The following is a 20440-nucleotide window of genomic DNA, read 5'->3' as shown; positions in this document are numbered from 1 at the left end:
GGTGGCTCTGTAGAAGTTTCCAGTAGTTGAGATGAGAGTCCAGTCCCTTAAGTCCCTGATCCAGCCCCTGATCCTGAGCTTGCGTGAAGGACCGCACATTTTCCCGTCAAGTTTGCTTTTTATAAATATCAACTATTGCGTAGAGAGTGGCGTACGCCTTCTTTTGTGCGTACACAACGTTTATAAATGAGGCCCCAGATCTTCCCATCACTGCTAGGCTGTATCAGACTGAAAAATTCAAAGGTACAAGAGCCAAGCCTTTTAGTTCAACAAACAGAATTTCAGTGACAAAGCATGTTAAAAGCAGCAGAGGCATCTATCTGCACTCTGCATGTAACCTTGTCGGCTCTGCTGTTGCCAAGCTACTCCAACATGGAGCTTTAAACTATGCCTTACCTTTCTAGACTCCATCCATTTCAACAGTGTCTCTACCAGTGAAAATCCACGTTGATTTGGTTTTTGCTAACATCAGTTCTCTTCATTCGCTGCTGTCGGAAAGAGGGGTCCCAATCTAGTCTTTCTCTGCTCTGAGTGAAAACCATCATTCAGAGGCAAACTGTGAGGAGCTGTGAGGAAGAGGAGGAGGCAGAAACTCTGCCAGGTTGTTCTGAAGATTCAAACTGGGAAGCACTCTGTGCCTGACTGACTAACTGTGGACAGCATCCCCCCTAGCGATTCAGTGAGAAGCTTCCCCAACAACAAACTGTGGATCAGCAGTGGCTAAAAAAATTGGTTTAAGAAAAAAAGTTTATTTTTAGGGAGACTGGAAATTATTCTAAAGCATTCAGGAACAAGTTAAAGATCAGAAACAACATGGAGGTGCACCAGAAAATTTGGAGGAAGTGTCATCATAACAGTGGGAGGGAGGTGCAGCAGGATGTCAAACACTGTTTCCATCAAGGAGAAGAAAGTGGAGGTGGGGGAGGAGTATGAGCACCTTGGTGTTAACCTGGATGAGAGGCTGGACTGGAGACCCAACAGTGATGCTGTTTTAACGAAGTGACAAAGCGGATTATTCTCTGCGGTCACCTGTTGAGGCAGCAGCATCAACCACTTCAAGAGGCTGAACAAAGTGATGAAAAGGTCTGGCTCTGTTCTGGATGCTGCTCTAGAGCTGATCATCCAAAGAAGGAGCCTTCATTAGATTGAAACCGTGGTGGAAAACCTCCACCATCATCTTCATAACACGATAACTCAAGCGTCTTCAGTCAGAACCTTATTTAGCTGCAGGAGATCTTCCTCACAGCTGTGATGAATCTCTGCAGGATGTGATAAGAAGACTTCATATAACACCTGATTTACTCTCGGATTAATGTTTTTTCTTCAACTGAACATTCTGAATTTGAGATGTCTTTATAATGTGAGGTGTGAAATATGAAACTCAACAGAGGTTTTTGTGTAAATGTTAGCTGTTAACCCCTTTATGCCACATCTCCTTAATTCACAATGTACCATTAAAACCAGGATTCCACTGAAGAACATCTTTTCAAATCTTTGAAATAAAGTCAGACATGAAGGGGTTAAATTACTGAATAATCTGAGGCAACGTTACAGATTAGGGCAACATTAGGCACACAAAGTTCTTGGTTGATCCTTTATTTGGTCACAGAGGTGCGTTCACACCCCTTGAGGAGTTTGGGAATCCTGGAATTTCGTTGTTAATCTGGAAATCAACTGGCTCCAACAGCTACGCTCCCTTTGAAATAAAATAAGCTGACCCCACAAAGGAAGCAAGTGGGTGAAACATCTGGCACCAGAACCGTTACAGCAAAGTTAAAGGAAAAACAAAACAAAGCATCACTTTTCAGACAGACATGACAGCAGTGTGGACTTAAACTCCTGCTCCTCAGCAGCTGTTTCCAGGAGACCCTGAAGGTTTTCTGACTTTACGTTGGCAGACATGCTGCTTTCTTCCCCAAAAAACAAGCTGCTTTTGGAAGGATCCTAAAGAACCGGGGCGGTTCTGAGCTGGGTCAGTGGAGTTCCAGTCAAACCGATTCTTTGATGAGCTCTGGCAGCATCTCAGTGAAACACGCAAACATGTCAAACATAATTATCAGCATGAAGACGTAAAGATGATGTCACATAGCCACTACATACATTTTGAACATACTGCACGGATGAAAATTGGTCCAAAATCACGCAAAGAACACGTTAACCAACGTAAAAGCCACACGATACTCCAATTGTGCATGATTATTGTGCTGTTTATTTGTAATTATTTGGTGTGTCAATTACGTAAATTTAGCGTGTTATGTGTACGTGATATAAAAGTTATACATCGATGGTACATGCATTAAAAGCATGTGAGACATGCGTGGAACAGTTGTGGAAAGCCACAAATCTGCCTATGCATCTCGCAAAAATCACGCACGTAGAATGCGTAGAATTTATGAAATGACTGTGTTATTCTCAACCAACCAAAACTGTGGAACAGTGCAAAACGGAGCTCACATAAAGACGCATCAGCTGACATCTTTGACGGACATCTGCGCACATTGTTGAACGACAAACGCAAGAAACACTTATGAATGATGTAGATCACGCATGGATTACAGAGGAAAGAAATGTCATATGTGGACAATAAGCAAAATGGAAGTAGTGGCTGTCTGACACGGCCTTAAAACTGGAAGTCCATCAGAGCCTGACTGTTTCAACATAAAGACCTAACTTGTGCATTTGAGCCTGAAGTTGTGCATCTTTGTGAGCCAAACTACTTCACATTGTGTTTGGTCCATTAAGAACAGGTTTTGATAAAAACAACTGCATTTCTGTTCATGTTCCAGGTTTCAGTCATGAAGATCTTTGTGCAGGATGGCGTCCAGCGCCCAGACTCTCAGGTGCAGCTGAAGATCTGAAGCTCAGACATAACGCTGCATTTAACAGGAACAGCTAAGGAAAATTCCAAAGTCCTCCTCCTCCTTACAGAGATCACACCACACACTGGTCATGTGATCGTCTTATGCTTCAGATCATTTTGCGCCACAGCTGCAGTAAAACCAGAAGAGGTCACCTGAGCCCATTGTCTTCCTCAGCAGAGATGAAGGGGGACATGTGAGCGTGTGATCACCCTGCAGGGATCCGACCCAGACTCAGATGAGCCGCCGGTTGTCCAGGTGATCATACAAAAAGGGCGCCCCAGATTGTTTGCTTGTGCCATTTCCAGGAAAGCTCCGCCCCCCACAGATCACAGCGAGGTTTCACAGGAAAAGCTGACAGATGGCTCCAGGAGGACTGTCCTGGTCTTTATTTCTTCAGGAGGGGGCTGTTGGAAGAAATTAGCAGTTTCTCAACAAGTAATCAGCAGAACTTTACCTCAGGAGCACAAAGAGACCACAGGGTCCTGTTGTTTGGTCCAAACCAGAGTTCAGATGAACCTTCAAACCTGCTAAAGCAGGACCATTACCAGAAACTGGCTTTGGATCTGACTAAGATCAGCTCTTGACCAGACTATAACCAGCACTGGACCAGATAGGGGTCAGGCCAAGACTAAACCTGGGCCAGACCTTGATCAAATCAGGATAAGCTCTGAACTAGACCAGGACCAGACCAGGAACAGAACCAGCACTTGATCAGACCTAAATCCAGTTGTGTAAATAATGCGCCATGAGTTAAAACCCATTCCTGCACTGTAGATAGTGTATGTAAACACTGGACACATTTTTTTAATTCCCGAGAATTTTGCTTGTTTTTGGGAAAAGTGTTTTGAAAAATATTTATGATTCTTTGAACTCGTCATTGTGACTCAGAAAAAGTTCTGCTTAATGTCGTTTTTACGAATGTCATGAATCAATTTGTCAGGGAGGGCTCACACAGAGACATGAACGCTTTCACTGCACAGATTGACCTTTCAGGGTTCCTGCTGAAGACAGAAACAAGCTGAAGAGGCCCTTTCTCTGCAGACTCACCATCTGCAGCTCACTGCTCACAGCGCCGCCAGCTCCCACGTTCACGCTGTGTCTCTTCAGGTCCGACTTGATTAAAGCTGGAATAGGAAGGCAGGCGGCAGCTTTAGCATTTTCTGTGACAGGCACGCACATGTGCACATACACACACAGCTCACCACTGAGAATAGCTCCCCCAAAGATCCAGGCGCACAGGAAGAGATTTCCAGTGAGTGGGTCGTAGTCTGTGGTCAGTTTGCCCTGAATGAGAGTGAATAGGATCCCAAAGATCTGCAAATAAACACACACAGGAGACATTTACAGCTTATCTGAAACACGTCTCTTGGCTCCTTAGAAGACATCTCTTTTTACAAAGTTCAGAATAGTTTCAGACAAAATTAGAAGATCTTCTGCAGGTAAGACACGTACCTGAGCAAAAGCATTGAGGAGGCCAGAAGACGTTCCTTCAGACTCTGGGTAAGTGATCTCTACTCCAAACTCGAAGCCGAGTGGTAAGTATCCCGTCATGAAGAAGCTGAAACACAGGACCATTTTTCTGATGTCAGTTTTGTGGTACAGGGGGGTCAACCGCTGATAGGACGGAGGTTTGCGGGATCGGCTCCCGCCTCTGTGTCAACGTTTCATTGGGAAGACACTGAATCCCACGTTGCCCATGGTGGTTATAGGTCTGTGCCAGTGTTCAGCAGTGGACCCGCCATCACCGAATTTCCCAAGCTGGGACCAACCAATAAGGTATCTTTATCTGATCAGTGTATGAGTGTGTGTGGATGAATGGGACTCTGGGCCTTGATCAAAATAGAATGTATCCGTCTTTTTCCTTTACATCTCCCATTTGTGAGCTCCTGATTTATGAAAATAAGAAAACCACATGCTTCATGCCACAGCTTTTATATTTAAGAGGAGAACAGACTCAGAACCTGTTAGTCCAGTTTTTGTTCAAGCAACCGACATCCACCCACAGCATTTGAATAAAAAAATAAAACACTGTTCAGTTCATGTTCAGTTAAGAGTGTCTGCAGAAATGTTGCCTAAAATCCTCATGTTTGAACTCCTGAAGGAGATCTTCAGGAGGTTGGGCAGAGAACCAACGTTAACCGTTCATCATTTTCTACCTAGTTATAAAAATGACATAAAACAGAACTCTGCTGTATATTAGAGACTAACATTTTGTCAGGAATCCCATGGGTCACGGGATTCCTGTGGGATGGTAGTCATCCGTTTCACTAACCACAGAGTTGGGACGCTACAGGTTAAAATAGTGGGGCCAACCAATAAGCAAGGCAACAAAACAGTAAAGACAGAGCCTTTTTTAGTTTTCTGGTAATAATTTAAGCCATTAAAAATGCACATCAACCAGAAGACCCCAGTGCTTTTATTCACGGTTTCTCTCGCTGTAATTCTAAGTGCAGCAATGGAGGGAGCCGCCATCCACGGCTAGTTTGATTAAGGAAAAATTGACATAAGAACAACAAAGACATATCTATAGTTCAAGGAGCTTGTAGGAAAGTTGGATATATTGAGTCGAGTGCGACGGTGATACCACGTCATGTGAAGCTTGTGGAACACGTCTTATCATAGTAAAGTACACCAGTCTCTTTGGGATTCCTGAAAAGAAACTTACAAAGCAAATTCAGGAAAGAATCAGCCAAGCATCTCTTTGTTCATCCAACAGATATTGACCTCACATGTGAAGTTTTGTCTTCACATCTGCCGCACATCTTCACAAAAGAGCTCCATAAAATGTGGATGCATTTTTGTTCCTACACAGCAACATAGAAACTGCACTTATTATGTAAAAACATGTTGGATGAAGATGGTTAACATGTCCATTAAAAAAATGTTCAATGAATAAGTCAAATGCAGTTTTATGTTTGATTTACTGGTAGTCTAACTATGGAAGACATGGTGTACTGGTATGCAAAATCTAAACAAACTGACTCATCTGCTTTTAAAAAGGATGAGAACAGATAAAACAACATGTAATGGGTTGCATGGTGACCATATGGCTCTCCAGTCAACATGGCTCTCCACTACATCCTGCACCACCTCGACTCTGCAGACACGTATGCACAGGTCCTTTTGTGGACTTTAGCTCTGCATTTAATACCATCATCCCAGAGCTCCTCCACCACAAACGGTCCCAGCTCACTGTGCCTCTCCCCACCTGTCAGTGGATCACCAGTTTCCTGACTGACAGGAGGCAGCAGGTGAAACTGGGACGCTTTAGATCCAGCATCCGGATCCTTAACACTGACACCCCCCAGGGGTGTGTTCTCTCCCCTCTGCTCTTCTCCCTCTACTGCAGATCAGGAGCCCCCCCTGTGAAACTCTTGAAGTTTGCAGACGACACCACAGTCATTAGGCTCATCCGGGACGGTGATGAGACTGCATACAGAGGAGAAGTGGAGCGGCTAGTCCTCTGGAGCCAGAACCACCTGGAGTTGAACCTAGCAGTGGGGCGCGGTGTCGCAGTTAACCGCATGTCCCCTGCAGACACTGTCACCTTTCTGCTAGCCATGAAGCCTGACACCCATGAAGAACGCGGGGCAGAAGGCTCCCCCTTTGTTTATACAGACACGTAAAATTGTGCTGCACAAAATAGTTAACAAACAAAACATGTAGTGACATTCATAGAAATCTAACAATGAACGTTCATGTTTGGTGTTACAGAGTGAACGAGAACAGTAATAACCCCCCCCCCCCCCCCCCCCCAACACAAAATCCTCCGGCAGGCGGCCGTGTCGTGTCTGAAACTGCGCACGTGTGTGTAAGTAGAGGGAGCCGCGTAGAGGGGGTGAAGGAGAACAGTAATAAAAGGTTTCCCCCAGAAACCCCTGAAGTCTGAACACAGGACTAGCAGAAAAAGTACATTATCAGCAAAGATGAATGTTTTCATTGTTTATTATAGTTCCAATCACGCAGCAAATGCAGAACTTAAACAAAAAAAAACTTTAAAAAAAAAGTGCAGTGATGCGGTTATCTACCTTATAGTACTTTCTTTTTATTATTTATCCTCTTCTGTCTTACTCCTTTAAACTTTTTTCACATCTTTCTAGTTTGCACGAGAGCACAAGACACCGAAGCCAAATTCCTTGTACATGCTCTGTACTTGGCCAATAAAGCTGATTCTGATTCTGATATTAAAGAAAAAAACATTAGGGATGGCCACAGGAACAGAAGTCATTTTGAATGGAAGTGGGATGGGAGTGGTAGTCATACTAGCAGCAGCGGGATGGGACAGGATTACTTTCTGTGGGGGTGGGACCAGACAGGACTGTCAGCCTCTTTCATCTTTGTTTTCATTCTATAATCCTGGACTTACTGGTAATTTTCTATCGGGGTTTGAACTTTGAGAGTTAAACAAGAGAGGACAGTGTGAGAATGTTCATGTCTGTCTGAGAAAAGTGCAGAGTGTGGAGTGAGATACAGCCTTAAAACATCCATATCTAACTTTGTGGATTTCATATTTTAGAATGTGACTCCTGCGATAATTGAGGGACCGCTGTACGCACAAAGACAATAAAACTACGAGGAACATACCCCAGGAGCCCTGCAGTGAAGAACACCAGGTAGATGTCCACCTTTAAGGTGAATGTGAAGACCAGCATGCTCACAAAGGACAGAAGGTACACAACCAAGGTGGTGGACCTGCGGCAGAGAAAAACTTCAAACATTATCTTTGTACTAATCAATGTCACCTTCCAGAGAAACACACACATGCTGACACACTGAAGTATAGAGTGGGGGAGCAGTTAAGAAGCACTGATGATGAAGTGTCAGACTTCCTTATCAGGTCGTTGGGACTCTGTCTCTGTGTGTGTGTGAGTGTTTACTTGTACGTCTTGGTGTGGTCCAGCCACACCCCACATAGGATGGAGCCAACCATCCCGGCAATGACCAGAGTCAAACCGATTCTTCCAGCATTTAGTTCCTGGCCCTGATCCTGGTGAGGTGAGCAGACAAGTATCAGAGAAATGTATCAGATCTTTGCTCATGTCTGTCTATATGTATTTTTACCCTTGTGTGTGTAAGTTTTCATGTCTGTCAATGTGTTTACACGTGTTTGTGCATGTGTGCCCAAAGCAGCAACATGACGCTTGAACTATTCGTTCCATCAAAGTTTTCATCTCCCTATCTTTGTTCGCCCCTACACACACACAGCTGCCAAAGCAGAACCTCCTACGGTCCAAAAACATGCCTCTCAGGGTAACTAATGACTCTAAATGGCCCCTAGTTGTACATGACTAGGGTTGTGCCGATGGACGATATCATCGTCCATCGTGATGGGTGACTGACATCCCGATGGAGAGACCACCATCGTGATGCCACGCCCCCGCCACATTGCGCGTCGACATCATAAGCCGCGGTTACATGTACAAAATATCCTGATGGGATCAATGGTCGGATTAGACTCCAACCGTGTACATGGGCCCAGAAAAATGTTTTCAGAATATAAAAACGTTCACTAAGGTCACAATTTCGGTCGGAATAAATCATTCGCACACGCGCAGTATTCGCACATGCGCAGTTTGAAAACCGGAAGAGGATACAACTTCCGCCGAGCGGCTTTTTTTCCAAACTTTATTGAAGGTAACAATTCAATACAAAACGATAACAGCGGCGAGCGGCTATATACATTGACATGTCAGCTCGGTAAAATACGAGACGATCTTCTAAACGTGCTTTTAATAATGTTACGGTTATTATGAAACACCTGTTCGCTCATCATTTGAATTTTAATCCGTGTGGTCAGTGCTTTTTCTGAACGTAGCCAGGATTAGCAGTATGCTAACACGGGCTAACAACATTAGCTTTGGGTGGCGCTGCATACTGTGAATAACATCAGCCTTTATTTAGTCGGGACACAACTGGAAACACAAATCCACGTGATTGTTTGAATGTTTTCTAAGGACTGAGCGACATTTCTGCTTTGAAGCTCAAACCGCTGTGTGTCTGCTGACGATCCGAGCTGTGCTCAGACACACACTTTTAGACCCGGTTCTGAGTTCGGTTGCTTGTACCCCTAGAGCTGCGGGACGGATCGCAGTCTTAAATCTCCCACACATACCGCTCATGTACCCCCCCCCCCCCTTCCCATCAAACATAAAGCTGTAAATCCGCCCTCCGCCGGTCCACTTCGCTAGTTAAGTGCGGGAGCGGACTACTTCTTTTCTATTTTGCTTGTTACTTTTTCTGTTAAAGTCACTTCCCTCAGTTTATACTGGATCATCCCGGATTAACCATTAGTTGGGAAATAAAATGAAAAAAGCAAAATAACGAATAGCAGTTATATAAGAACGAAAAATGTAAAAATACCCCCCCCCCCGACGATGTCATCGTCCATCCCGATGGTTGACAGCAAACATCGTCAACGGCCAAATTAGGGGACATCGCCCAACCCTATACATGACAGTGTGTGTGTGTGTGTGTGTGGCCCTGCAACAGATCCCACCTTTGCCCAGCAGTAGCTGGGTTGGCTCCAGTAACCCCATTACCCCAAAAGGAATTCAATGGGGGGCATAAGATGGATGGTCTTACCACATAGCAGGTCATGATCATCTGGTTGAGGAGAGTGGAAACGGAGTAGAAGGCTCCTGTCAGGATGCCTGAAAACAAAGCAAAGAGCTTTGGATCAATGGAGATTCTCAGTCGTCCAGGTCATGTTAGCAGGATTCGGTTTTTCAAAGCAGTTCCTCCAGACTCGAGGCTTCTTCAGTTCTCAACTGCACCTCTGCCTCCATTAACAATGTCGGATTTAGCACAATTCAAAAATAATGAAAACCTAAACTGTTTACTCCAATTTGTTTCTTTATAGCTCATTTATGGCACTGAGGAGCTCTGTGAGCGTTCTCCCCTCAGGAAAAAGTCTTCCAGGTCTAAAGGGGAACCTTATTCATGATCTCCTTAAAATGCAAATGAGCTGTCAATCACAGAAGGTCTAAATCCATTTAGAAAAAAAAAATATTTCAGCATTTGATCTCCAGTAACATCACCTGCTGCCCCAGGCTACACTTCAACCTGCTGATTATTGCAACGTTACAGAGCTGGGCAAATGTATGTCATAGGAGAGCTTGGAAGGTGCTAAGGACAGCAGTGAATGCAGCACGTTTGAACCCCCAAAACAGAAATTTGGCCCGTTTGGACCAGTGCAAGGTGGGTTCAGCCACTCTGATGTTCAACCACAGCCTCATTCAAACCTACGTCTGCTGAGTCGGCAGGAGTCTATACTTGACCCCTGATCCGGCTCAAAGTAAAGCCTAATCTGTTGATGAGACAGTGTTCTAGTAAATGAGTGTCATGTGAAATGTCTCTGTTTGACTTGCCGTAGCTGATGAGCAGCAGGATGAAGGCTTTGTTCTTTACCAGATTGATGATGGACTGTTTGTAGGAGTACTCCTCCAGCAGGTCTGGTAAGACGGCCTGAGCTTGGCTCGGGGGCAGAGGAGGTCGGTCCTGTATGACTGTGGGAAACATCTGAAGTTAGAAGCGAAGAGTCACCAAAGAGGAAGATTTTCCATGTGAAGGACAGGAACACCTTCAGCTGCCCCCATGGCTCCTTAACCTGCGCAGAAGGGTGTCAGGTATGCCCCCATGTGAAAGTCAGCCGAGTCACCCTGTGCTTAGCTTTCAGCTGGGCAGGAGGAACAGCAATCCTCACAGCCCTTGTGGCTGCTTTTGGTACTACATTTGAGGTTCTGTCCCAAACAGAACCTCTGTTTGGAAATCCGTCCGATAATGGCACGGTTCACAAAAAATAATTGTGTCAAAGCACAGAACAGAGTGATCAGTCAAAATCCCACCTCCCTCATGCTTGTGCACGCAAACGTCCTGTGCAGCACACCTGACTAAAGCAGGTGGGAGTGTAATAATGAGGGCACCTGTGACGGTGAGGATGAAGAGCAGCGTAGACACAGCGGCGGTGCCATAGAACATGATGCTGATGTTGTGACCCGTCAGGTCCACATCGTCAGTTGTCGGAACCAGAACTGGAGGCAGCAGGAAGCCGATGGCGGTGCCCAGCTACACACAAGAACAGCAGGGGGGTGACTGTTGTTCTCACACAGTTTTGGCTCAAAATGCAACAAAACACCAAAGATGATCAGAGTCGGTTGGTTCAGAAGAAACTCGCAGCACTTCAAACCTGTTGCACGCGCGCCCCCTTACCTGGTTTCCGAGCACGGCTGTGGCGCACGCGGTGGAAACCTCCCGAGGTCCGAACCACACCGAGGCAACACGGGACGGCAGCCCGAGGATAAAGACCTGCGCCACGGCGCAGACGACCTGCGCAGTGACAGTGACGCCGAAGCGCTCGGGGTTCACGCTGGCGCACTTTAGCCACGCGCCGGCGCAGTTGAGGCCGGCTCCCAGCATGGCCGTCAGCCGCAGCCCCCGCCGATCCAGCAGCCAGGTGGCTGGGAAGATGAGCGGCACGTAGGCCACCATGTAGACGATGGAGAGCCAGTCCACCTGGCTGTTGCTCACGCCGTAGTAGCGCGTGAAGACGTGTGCGATGATGCTGTAGTGGATCCACTGGAACGCGTTGACCAGCGAGGACAGGCTGAACACGGCCAGAACCGCGAACCGCTTCAGGTACAGCCGTGTTTCTAGTCGCGTCTCCACCTGCGCCTCCACTTCGCTCCCTGCTCCCCCTCCATTGGGCAGCATCGCTTCTCTTTCATCCGAGGGGGGCTCCTGTTCACGTTCAAAGCCCGGGAGCGTGTCTAAGCCATCCGCTCCTCCAGCCGGCGGAGCTCTGACTGTCGGGTCTGCCTCTAGCTCAGCATCTTCTGGTTCGGGACTCTTTGTATCGACGGTGATGTGGTCCGGCGCGCCGGCATCCGCGCGCAGGTGCAGGTCCTGCATGAGCTCTCCAGCCACCATGGTGCCGCTTTGCAGCGCCACCTCCGGGAAGTGGAGCGATACCTGGCGGCGGCACGGTGAGGGGGGGATCCGTTGTCCTTCGGCAGTGATGCCCGGACAAGCAGCTCAGGCGGGCTGCCCCATCAGATCAGATCCACGTCTTTCACCACCCGGCTTCCTGTGCCGGCACGGCGCGCGCTCCTCTGAGCTGACGCACGGCCCTCCAATGCTGAGTGGCCAATAGAAGAGAGGCGGAGCTGTCTGCGCGTGCACGAGCATTAAGTGATGACGCAACAACGAAGCAAGTTCGATGTACTCGTTAACTGTACTTAAAACCTTTTTATTTTTTTCATGAACTGTCATTCTTTATTTCACAATAAGAAACAATCCAAATGATGTTAACCACAGTTCTGCACAAGAATGAAGTTCTAAAACCAGGAAATGTGATAAAAATACAATATTTAAATCTAAAATAAATGGAGTAAAACTCATTTATTAAAAAATATGAATAATAAAAAAATCCCGAAAGGAAACAATAAACATCAAATGTCTTCAAACAAGACGAAAATCCTGCAGAAAACTCCAGGGGTAACGTTCGCTGTGGGGCAGACACGCCACGCGTGGCCCGCCCTCCCACCCACAGAAGGTGCAGCATTGTTCCACGCACCACGGAGGGGACCTGCTTCACTGCAGGCTCTCCGAACTGCAGGGAAAGGAGAAGCAAGGGGGCTGCACCCAGTGGCGCAAAAAGTTTATTTTTATTTTTTCTGTATTGGAACTTCAAAGGATGATACACACATTTACATAACTACAACAGAAAGAAATAAAAGGAAAAGAATAAAATAAAAATAAAAACATTACAATTAGAATAGGGATTGTCATACAACATGTGATCTTCAATGAAAATGGACAGTTTTATTGCGTTTTTGTTTTTCATGAATTTCAGTGATTTAACATATAAACGGATCTCTTTATTAAATGTATTAAATAATGGTTTGGTTTTTGAAAATATGCTCTTACAAATAAAGAAAAGAATTTCCCAGAAATTAATAAAGTCTTAAATGCCAAATCAAATAAATTATCACCAGAAACTACTCCAAATAATATGAAGTATTTTTGTAACTGAATAGGAATAGGAAAAGGAAACTTAGTGGAAAAAGTTTCAAATGAGATAATGTTTCCATTATAACTCATAATGTGTAATAATGACCAAATACCGTTATTAATCCAATTTTTGCCAAATATTGATTTGTTTCTACATAAAATATAATGACAGTTCTTGTATGAGAACTACGTTTCTGTAGCAGAACTAAAAATAAAAGTCAATACCAGAAATGCTTTTTGTTTTCAAAAAGCTGCATTTGTTGACTCAAAAATGAAAAAGCAATCTAACAAACTGCCTTTTCTTTTTCTTCCTCAACACAGCTCAATCTGCCACTTAATTAAAACAATGGAGAAAATGGTATTTGACATTTAGTTTTCAAAAAGTTCTCTATTAAATGTATATCTCAATTTAATTAGAAACATCTAATTTGACATTTGGTAAATGGTAAATGGAAAAAAATTAAAATGGATTAACAGAAATGCTTTTTCATTTTCACAATGCAACTGCATCAAATAAATAAAAAAAAAAATCAATCCTTCAAAATGCTTTTTCATTTTCTACTTCAACATCACTCATTCTGTGACATAGGTAAACCAAAAATGCAAAGAGGGGTCTGCTGATTGGACCTCAAACCACCGCATAGGTTTTGGTATTTCTCAAAATTTTCTCTCTTAGAGAAATATTAATTTATCTAACTCTACAACTACATGTTTAATGTCCAGCAGACGAGCTTCATCCAGACGGAGTTGGGGGGACGGTCAGGGGCGCGAGTCGAGCCGGAGACAGGATCCACAGCCAGGTGTAGAAGCAGGAGCAGAGACGAGCCAGAGACGAGATACACGGACAGGAACAGGAGCACGGATGAGCCAACTGGAGTCTCGAAGCACTTCCACTCCCCAGAAGGGGAGAGGGAAAGAGGGAAAGTACATGAATCGCACTGCACTAGAGGGATGGAGAACTGAATGATGAATAATGATCAAGAATAGAGGAGAGAGGAAGGGTAGAAATAGATGAGAAAAGAGGACAGAGCCCCAGTGCACCATAGTTACCCCAGCTTCAACTTCTAGCAGCCTTTTAAAACAAATAGTTGTTGTTATTAAGTTTAATTTAAACACATTAACAGTAAGTTAAATAATCTCTGAATACTAACTAGTCTGACAATAAGCCTGTCCACAGAGGAATGTTTTCAGTCTAACTTTGAATGTAGAAACTGAATCGGCCTCTCTTACATGAGCTGGGAGTTTATTCCATAAGACAGGGGCTTGGTGGCTAAACGCTCTACCTCCAACCGTACTTTTACTAATTCTAGGAACCACAAGCAGTCCTGCATTAAGTGAGTTAAGTGTTCTGATTGGATGGTAATGGACTATGAGGTCTTTGATAAAGGATGGGGCCATTCCATGCAAGGCCTTATACGTTAACAGGAGGATCTTGAACTTGATTCTAGAATCAACTGGGATCCAGTGAAGTGAAACTAACACAGGAGTGATGTGATCTCTTCTGCTAGTTCCTGCTAACAATCTAGCTGCTGCGTTCTGAACAAGCTGGAAACTTCTTAAGGAACTCTTAGGACACGCTGCTAACAAGGAGTTACAGTAATCCAGTCTAGACGTAACAAATGCATGGATGAGTTTTTCAGCATCACTTTTAGAAAGTATATTTCTGATCTTAGATATATTCCGCAGGTGAAAAAAGGCAGTTCTACACGCCTGAGATATGTGAGCCTTAAATGATAAATCCTGGTCAAATAAAACCCCAAGGTTTCTAACTGTGGAATTGGAGGCTATACTTTCACCATCCGGGGAGACTATCTGAGCAGACAGAGCATCTCTGAGGTTTTTAGGACCAAGTATAATGACCTCAGTTTTTTCTGGGTTCAAGAGGAGGTAATTAATTGTCATCCAGGTCTTGATGTCACTGATGCAGGCATTCAGTTTCTCTATATCGTCATTCTGGTCAGGCTTCATGGATAAATACAACTGCGTATCGTCGGCATAACAATTAAAATTAATGATGTGTTTCCTGATTATGTTTCCTAGGGGTAGCATATAAAGCATAAACAGAATAGGTCCTAAAACTGAGCCCTGTGGAACTCGAGTGCACTGAGAGGAATGTCCATTTACATTAACGAACTGGTACCTAACGGATAAATAGGATTCAAACCACTGGAGGGCAATTCCTCTGATCCTTGTGTCATGCTCTAATCTATGGAGTAGAATACTGTGGTCAATGGTGTCAAAGGCTGCACTGAGGTCTAACAGGACCAGAATAGAAACTAGTCCCTTTTCTGAGGCCAATAACTTGTCCTGTTGTCCTGTAGGTGGCAGTAAAGCTGCTTAACTACAACTCTTTCTAGGATTTTAGAAATAAAGGGGAGGTTTGATATTGGTCTATAGTTGCTTGGATCCAAACTGGGTTTTTTCAGAAGAGGTTTAACAACTGCATATTTAAAAGACTGTGGCACGTAACCCGTTTCCAGAGAGGTATTTATTATCGTTAATATGGAATCATTAATTAGGGGAAAGGTTTCTTTAAAAAGTCTAGTGCAGGGGTGTCAAACTCATTTTGGTTCGGGGGCCACATTCAAGGCAAACAATCCAAAGTGGGCCGGACCAGTAACATAAAAGCAAACAACAGCTTTTTTTTTTTCTCAGAAAAAATGCCTCAACCAATATGGTAGCCTAATCACTTTTTATTACACATTTATTCACAGAGGCCAATGGATGGGAAAAAAATGCAATTCACTTAAAAAAAAATTGGTTTATTCTATTTTACACAGACTCAATATTTTACATCTGACACTGAAGCAATCCCAATAATAAACTTGAGAGGGGCTACAGAAAATGAAACACCTGCCTAAAATGTAAATGTGCGAATAAATGAAAAGTTCAACTAAATTAAACCTGCAAACATTTGTGAACATAAGAATTTGGAGTTAACCTCCTTTATTTCCTTAAACTTCACCTGGCCGTCAATATCAGGATTCAGATCCTGTTCAGCAACGCATTTACTGTCATTCAAGGGTGGAAAACACAATGAAATGTCCAAGAATCTTTTCCTGGTTTCTGCCTGAATTTTGTGGCAACACCTGCCCTTTTCCTGACCTTTGATGGGCGCCATCAGTGACCAGACTGGCATCACGTGACCAGTTCACTCCAACATTGTCAAGTGCAGCAACTAGAGAGCTGACTACGTCATCAGCTGTTGTTGTGTCCATCAACTCCAGAAACTCCGCTGTGACATTTCTTTTTTTTTTTTTTTTAAACTTGTCCTGTCCAACAGCTAGGCAGACAGATGAGAGCTGAGGGCCTCTTGTGTTGGACATATTTTATTTTAACAAGAGAGGTTATTAATCTTCAGACAAACCAAAGGTATGTCTGAATAAACCCCTTTTGTAATTGAGGCTAAACTTTATTAATTGCAATCATGTTTGAAAATCTTTGGTGTTGGACCGGACTGAAAAGGAAAGAGGGGAAAAAGAAAGAGGGACGTTAGAGAGAGGGAGGGAGGTAGGAGGGTGATAATAGGAGGGGAAGGGGGGCAAGACCATGAAGCAGCATAGAGCAGACAGGTTTACTGGTTGTTTATCATTACGGTACGGTTCAAATGTAGTACAAAAAGGGCGGGGCCTGTTCACACACACTCAAATATTATCAACACACCTGCTAGCTGCAAAAATGTCCACATGTCAACATGTACACAAAACAGATAGTGTTCACAAACGCATACCTATGCCTTAAAACCAACTAGTGTGAAATCTTTCATTCATTCAATCATGCAAACTATTAATGCAAAGGTGAGCTAACACCTGTGCTCAAGTGAGTGTTTATGTTCTTCTAAAATGGATGGTGGAATGTGAAAAGAAGGAGGAGGAGCGCCAAGCCACCCCCACACCCAGACCCCCGCCGCAGCAGCAGCGGCAGCCGGAATTCCCCCAACGCCACACGGGAACAGGCAGGGAACAACCGCCCCCCGGGCGACCAAGACCGCCACCCAGGCCAGGGCAAGCAGGACCGCCGCGAGGCCCCCAGAGCCAGAGAGCAGGGAGGGAAAGAGAGCGCCGCCCCAGCCCAGCCAGGAAAGCAGCCCCCCCGCCGCACCGGGAGAGCCCAACGCAGGGCCCCACCGGAGAGGGACGCCCACAGCCCCAGACGAGCACCCCACCACCACCCAGGAGTTCCGGGCATCCCCTCGCCCCGACCCCAGGTACGAACCAGGACCCCCCAAGGGAGACCCGCTCCGCACCCCAGGCAGCCACCCACCCGGCCCACGGTTGGTCCAGGTAGGAGCAAGGCAGGGGCCCGCCGCCCCCGCCCAGGAGGGGGGAACCCCGGGGAAAAAAGGGTGGCCCACAAGGGGTGTTATAAATATGGCCCGACCAGGCTCGGCCATGTTGGAAGTTTGGCGGGGCCCAGCGCCCAGGGGCAAGGACCAGGACCCACCCCCCAGGGACACGAACACCCCCGGCTCAGGTGTAATATGAACCCCCCCACCATGCGGAGAGAGCACCGCTGGGCCCAGGGAGCCGGCGCCCAAGGGACACGGCCGCCATCGCCAAGGGGCCCACACCCCCCACCAGGGAAGGGGTAGGGGACAGATGGACCCAGGTCCCACCTTCCTTGTAAAATGTGTGTGCGTGTATGGGTGTTTGAGAGGGTGTTTGTGTGCATGTGTGTGTGTTTATGTTTGAGTGTATATATTGAAGGGGGAGGGGTGTGTGTACTAAGGGGGGTGCAGTTAAAATTGGCGAGTAGGGCACTAAGGGGACATCTGATTACTCACAGTGATGTCCCCTCACCCTCCACACCAAGGGGCCATAAATGTCTAGGGTGCGGTTAAAATTGGCGGGTAGGGTGCCAGGAGGACATCTGCTGCTTACTTGCAGTGATATTCAAGCACCCCCCCTACCAAGGACCCTACATGTCTAAGGTGCAAATAAAACCGAAAGAGGGGGGGCCCACTCCATACGGCAACCATAGGAGGGGGGCCACTGCCAAGTAGCCCCCCCCCCCCCCCAAGGCGCATCGCAGGCTAGGCCCCCCACCCCCTCACCCTAATATGAGGTTATATGAGGAAGGGGGTAAGTTGGGGACAGATGGTAGACTGTCCCCTGGTGGTCAAACAGCCGTCCCCCAGCCCCCCCCCCAGCAAAGGGGCCAGGGCCACCCAGCCCAGGGGCCCTACCCCCGGAGGCGCCGACACCCCAGGCCCGGCACCACCCACCCCACACAGAGAGAGAGGAGCCAGAAAGCGTCGCCCCCCCCGGAGGAAGCCCAGGCCCCCACCCCCAGACGCCGGCCCTAGAGGAGCTCTGGTCAGGCACGGGACCGAGGAGGCCAACCGGCCAAGGCAACCACCGATTGCCTCAGCGGAGACCCCGACCCGTTAGCCCCCCCGACCCGTACCAATAATGGGCCCCCCCTCGCCCCCAGAACGCCCCCCCCACAGGACAGGGCCGACAAGCCCCCCACCCCAGACCCCGCAGCCGAAGCGGGTGACACCCAGAGCGACCGGGGGCCCCGAGAGGGTTGTCCCGTCCCAGAGCCAGGGAAGGGCCGATCCTAGCCCCAGGTGCAGATGGGCAGCCCATCCGGCGCCGCTGGGCCCCCCCTTCCCGAGCAGGGCCCCCCGCCAACCCCCCCCAGCACAGGCAAAGGGACCACCCCCCCCAAGCCAAGCCAGACCACCACCCCACCCCCCCACCACGCACCCCCACACCCAAACCCAGAGGACCACGCAGCGCCCCAGCCCGCCCCACCCAGGCACCGGACCCGACCCCCCCACCAACGGAGCCCCCCACCGCCCCCGCCAGGCACCGGAAGCCCCGACCCCCACCCCAAACCACAGCAGAGGGGCAAGGAGCAGCGACGACCAAGCCCCCCACCCCCTAAGTCATGGAGTCAACCACAGGAGACCAGAGAGACTGAATTCTTTCAAAGTTACTTGAGCTTTGGGCTGACATTTTTTCCAAGCTGATATGATCAAACAGCAGATTTCTGTGTTGACTTATGTTTATATTTTTCTTGTTTTTCCAATTTATTAAAATAGTTTTTTTGGCAATACAAAGAGTTATGAAAATGATAGATGCTAATACTTCTTCTATATCGATGGCACTCATGTCACCAAGCACACAAAGTGACGGTGAGGCAGTGATTGAAACTTTAAGCCAGACTGATAAATCGGCACATACCTGCTGCCAGAGAGCCTGGACAGGAGTGCAGAACCACAGTGCATGCATGTAGCTGTCGGGTAGATTATTATCACAGTGCTCGCAAATGTCTGATTTACTGAGACCCATCTTGAACATCCTCTGTCCAGTGTAGTAAATTCTGTGAAGAGTTTTGAGATGGATTAGCTGCAGATTTGGACTTTTTGTCAGTTTAAAGGTGTTTAGACAGAGTTCTGACCAGAAGCTTACATCTGTGCTGATGCTCAAATCTGCATCCCATTTTTTTGTTGGAAGTGAAATATTGTTATCTAAATTACATAAAAGTTTGTATATTTTGGAGAGAGTTCTATTCATTGAAAAATTAATCAGAGTGGTAACTACATCTGGTAGCTTTAAATCGTCGTCTTTAAATTTATACTTTTTAGTAATACTTGATTTAAGTTGCTGATATTCCAAGAAGTTATTTATTATGGCCCGCAGCAGCAGTCACTGACTGCAAGGACCATATTGTTTTCGCAGTTGGAACGACGACTTCGCCGCCTTTCAGCGAGAATTTGACCCCCGCCGCATGCTCGAAAAGTCACCAAAACGTGCACACACCTGGGATAAATTGCAAATGAATTTTCCACAAAGTCAACGTCACCCCCCCGAAGACGATGACATCACGGCCAGCGATCCCGTCAAAAAAATGAATGGGCCGAAAATCGCGTATGGGGCCGAACAAAATGTACTTCAAAATACAGCCGCGAAACCAAGACACACGTGTCGGGGATATCCCAAAGATGTTTTGAAAGCATTATGGGACGGCCACACGACCTACGGCTTGGCGGCCATTTTGTGGCGAACTCTGAGAATTGGCGATTTTCGTGTTTTCCCACAATATGGGGAAAAGACACTTTTGTTTGAGCGATTTTCACGCAATTGCACACACTTGCTGCCAGCTCCAGTCTACAAACACCCCAGAAGTGTCGTTGACCTTTGACCTTGGGAAAAGGCCGCCATCTGGAATTTTCTCAAAAAAGCACCTTTAGCACCAGATACAAACGAAAACTCGTCGTTGGAATTTTCCTCAATCGTCTCGTAACTTTTCGGGCACCAACGGCCAGCTACTCTGGACAATATGTTGGAATTAGAAGTTGTAGATTTTGAACGGCGTGCGCGTGGCGAGCTAGCAACCGTTGCCATCTTGGCTAGCTCGCACATTTTTCATCGCAATGTCGTGAAGAGGAAATATGCGATTCCTTGGCCCGCGCTGAACAAAACGATGCTACGCACGACAAGATCGATAAAGGAATGTGGGCGTGGTAAGCAAAAAACCGTCGCAAAAAAATGTGCCGACTCGGCAAAAACGAAAAAATTCGGAACTTTTTTTTTGAGAATCGACTAACGAAACCCATATAC

General features: G+C 46.5%; 1 protein-coding gene and 2 long non-coding RNA genes across 3 annotated transcripts; 2 read left to right on the top strand and 1 right to left on the bottom strand.

The window, feature by feature from the left end:
• Positions 1–1580: 1580 nt before the first annotated feature.
• Positions 1581–11975, bottom strand: flvcr1 (FLVCR choline and heme transporter 1). Its single transcript, XM_011493123.4, has 10 exons — positions 11070–11975; positions 10784–10925; positions 10229–10366; positions 9444–9511; positions 7739–7848; positions 7446–7553; positions 4314–4419; positions 4064–4175; positions 3909–3985; positions 1581–3265 (listed from the first exon to the last, which is right to left on the bottom strand). The coding sequence occupies exons 1-10, from the start codon at positions 11784–11786 to the stop codon at positions 3188–3190; spliced, it is 1656 nt and encodes a 551-aa protein (XP_011491425.1). The 5' UTR covers positions 11787–11975; the 3' UTR covers positions 1581–3187.
• On the top strand, positions 4501–7602 carry LOC144990187 (uncharacterized). The gene is made up of 2 exons (XR_013654176.1): positions 4501–4637; positions 7378–7602. It is a non-coding gene; the product is annotated as an uncharacterized LOC144990187 (long non-coding RNA).
• On the top strand, positions 11926–14646 carry LOC144990188 (uncharacterized). The gene is made up of 2 exons (XR_013654177.1): positions 11926–12066; positions 13596–14646. It is a non-coding gene; the product is annotated as an uncharacterized LOC144990188 (long non-coding RNA).
• The last annotated feature ends 5794 nt before the right edge of the window (positions 14647–20440 follow it).

Source organism: Oryzias latipes, chromosome 24 (genome assembly GCF_053564925.1).
Source record: "Oryzias latipes strain Hd-rR chromosome 24, Olatipes_Hd-rR_3.1".
Classification (NCBI taxonomy): domain Eukaryota; kingdom Metazoa; phylum Chordata; class Actinopteri; order Beloniformes; family Adrianichthyidae; genus Oryzias; species Oryzias latipes.
This window is presented reverse-complemented; position numbering and strand designations above follow the sequence as displayed.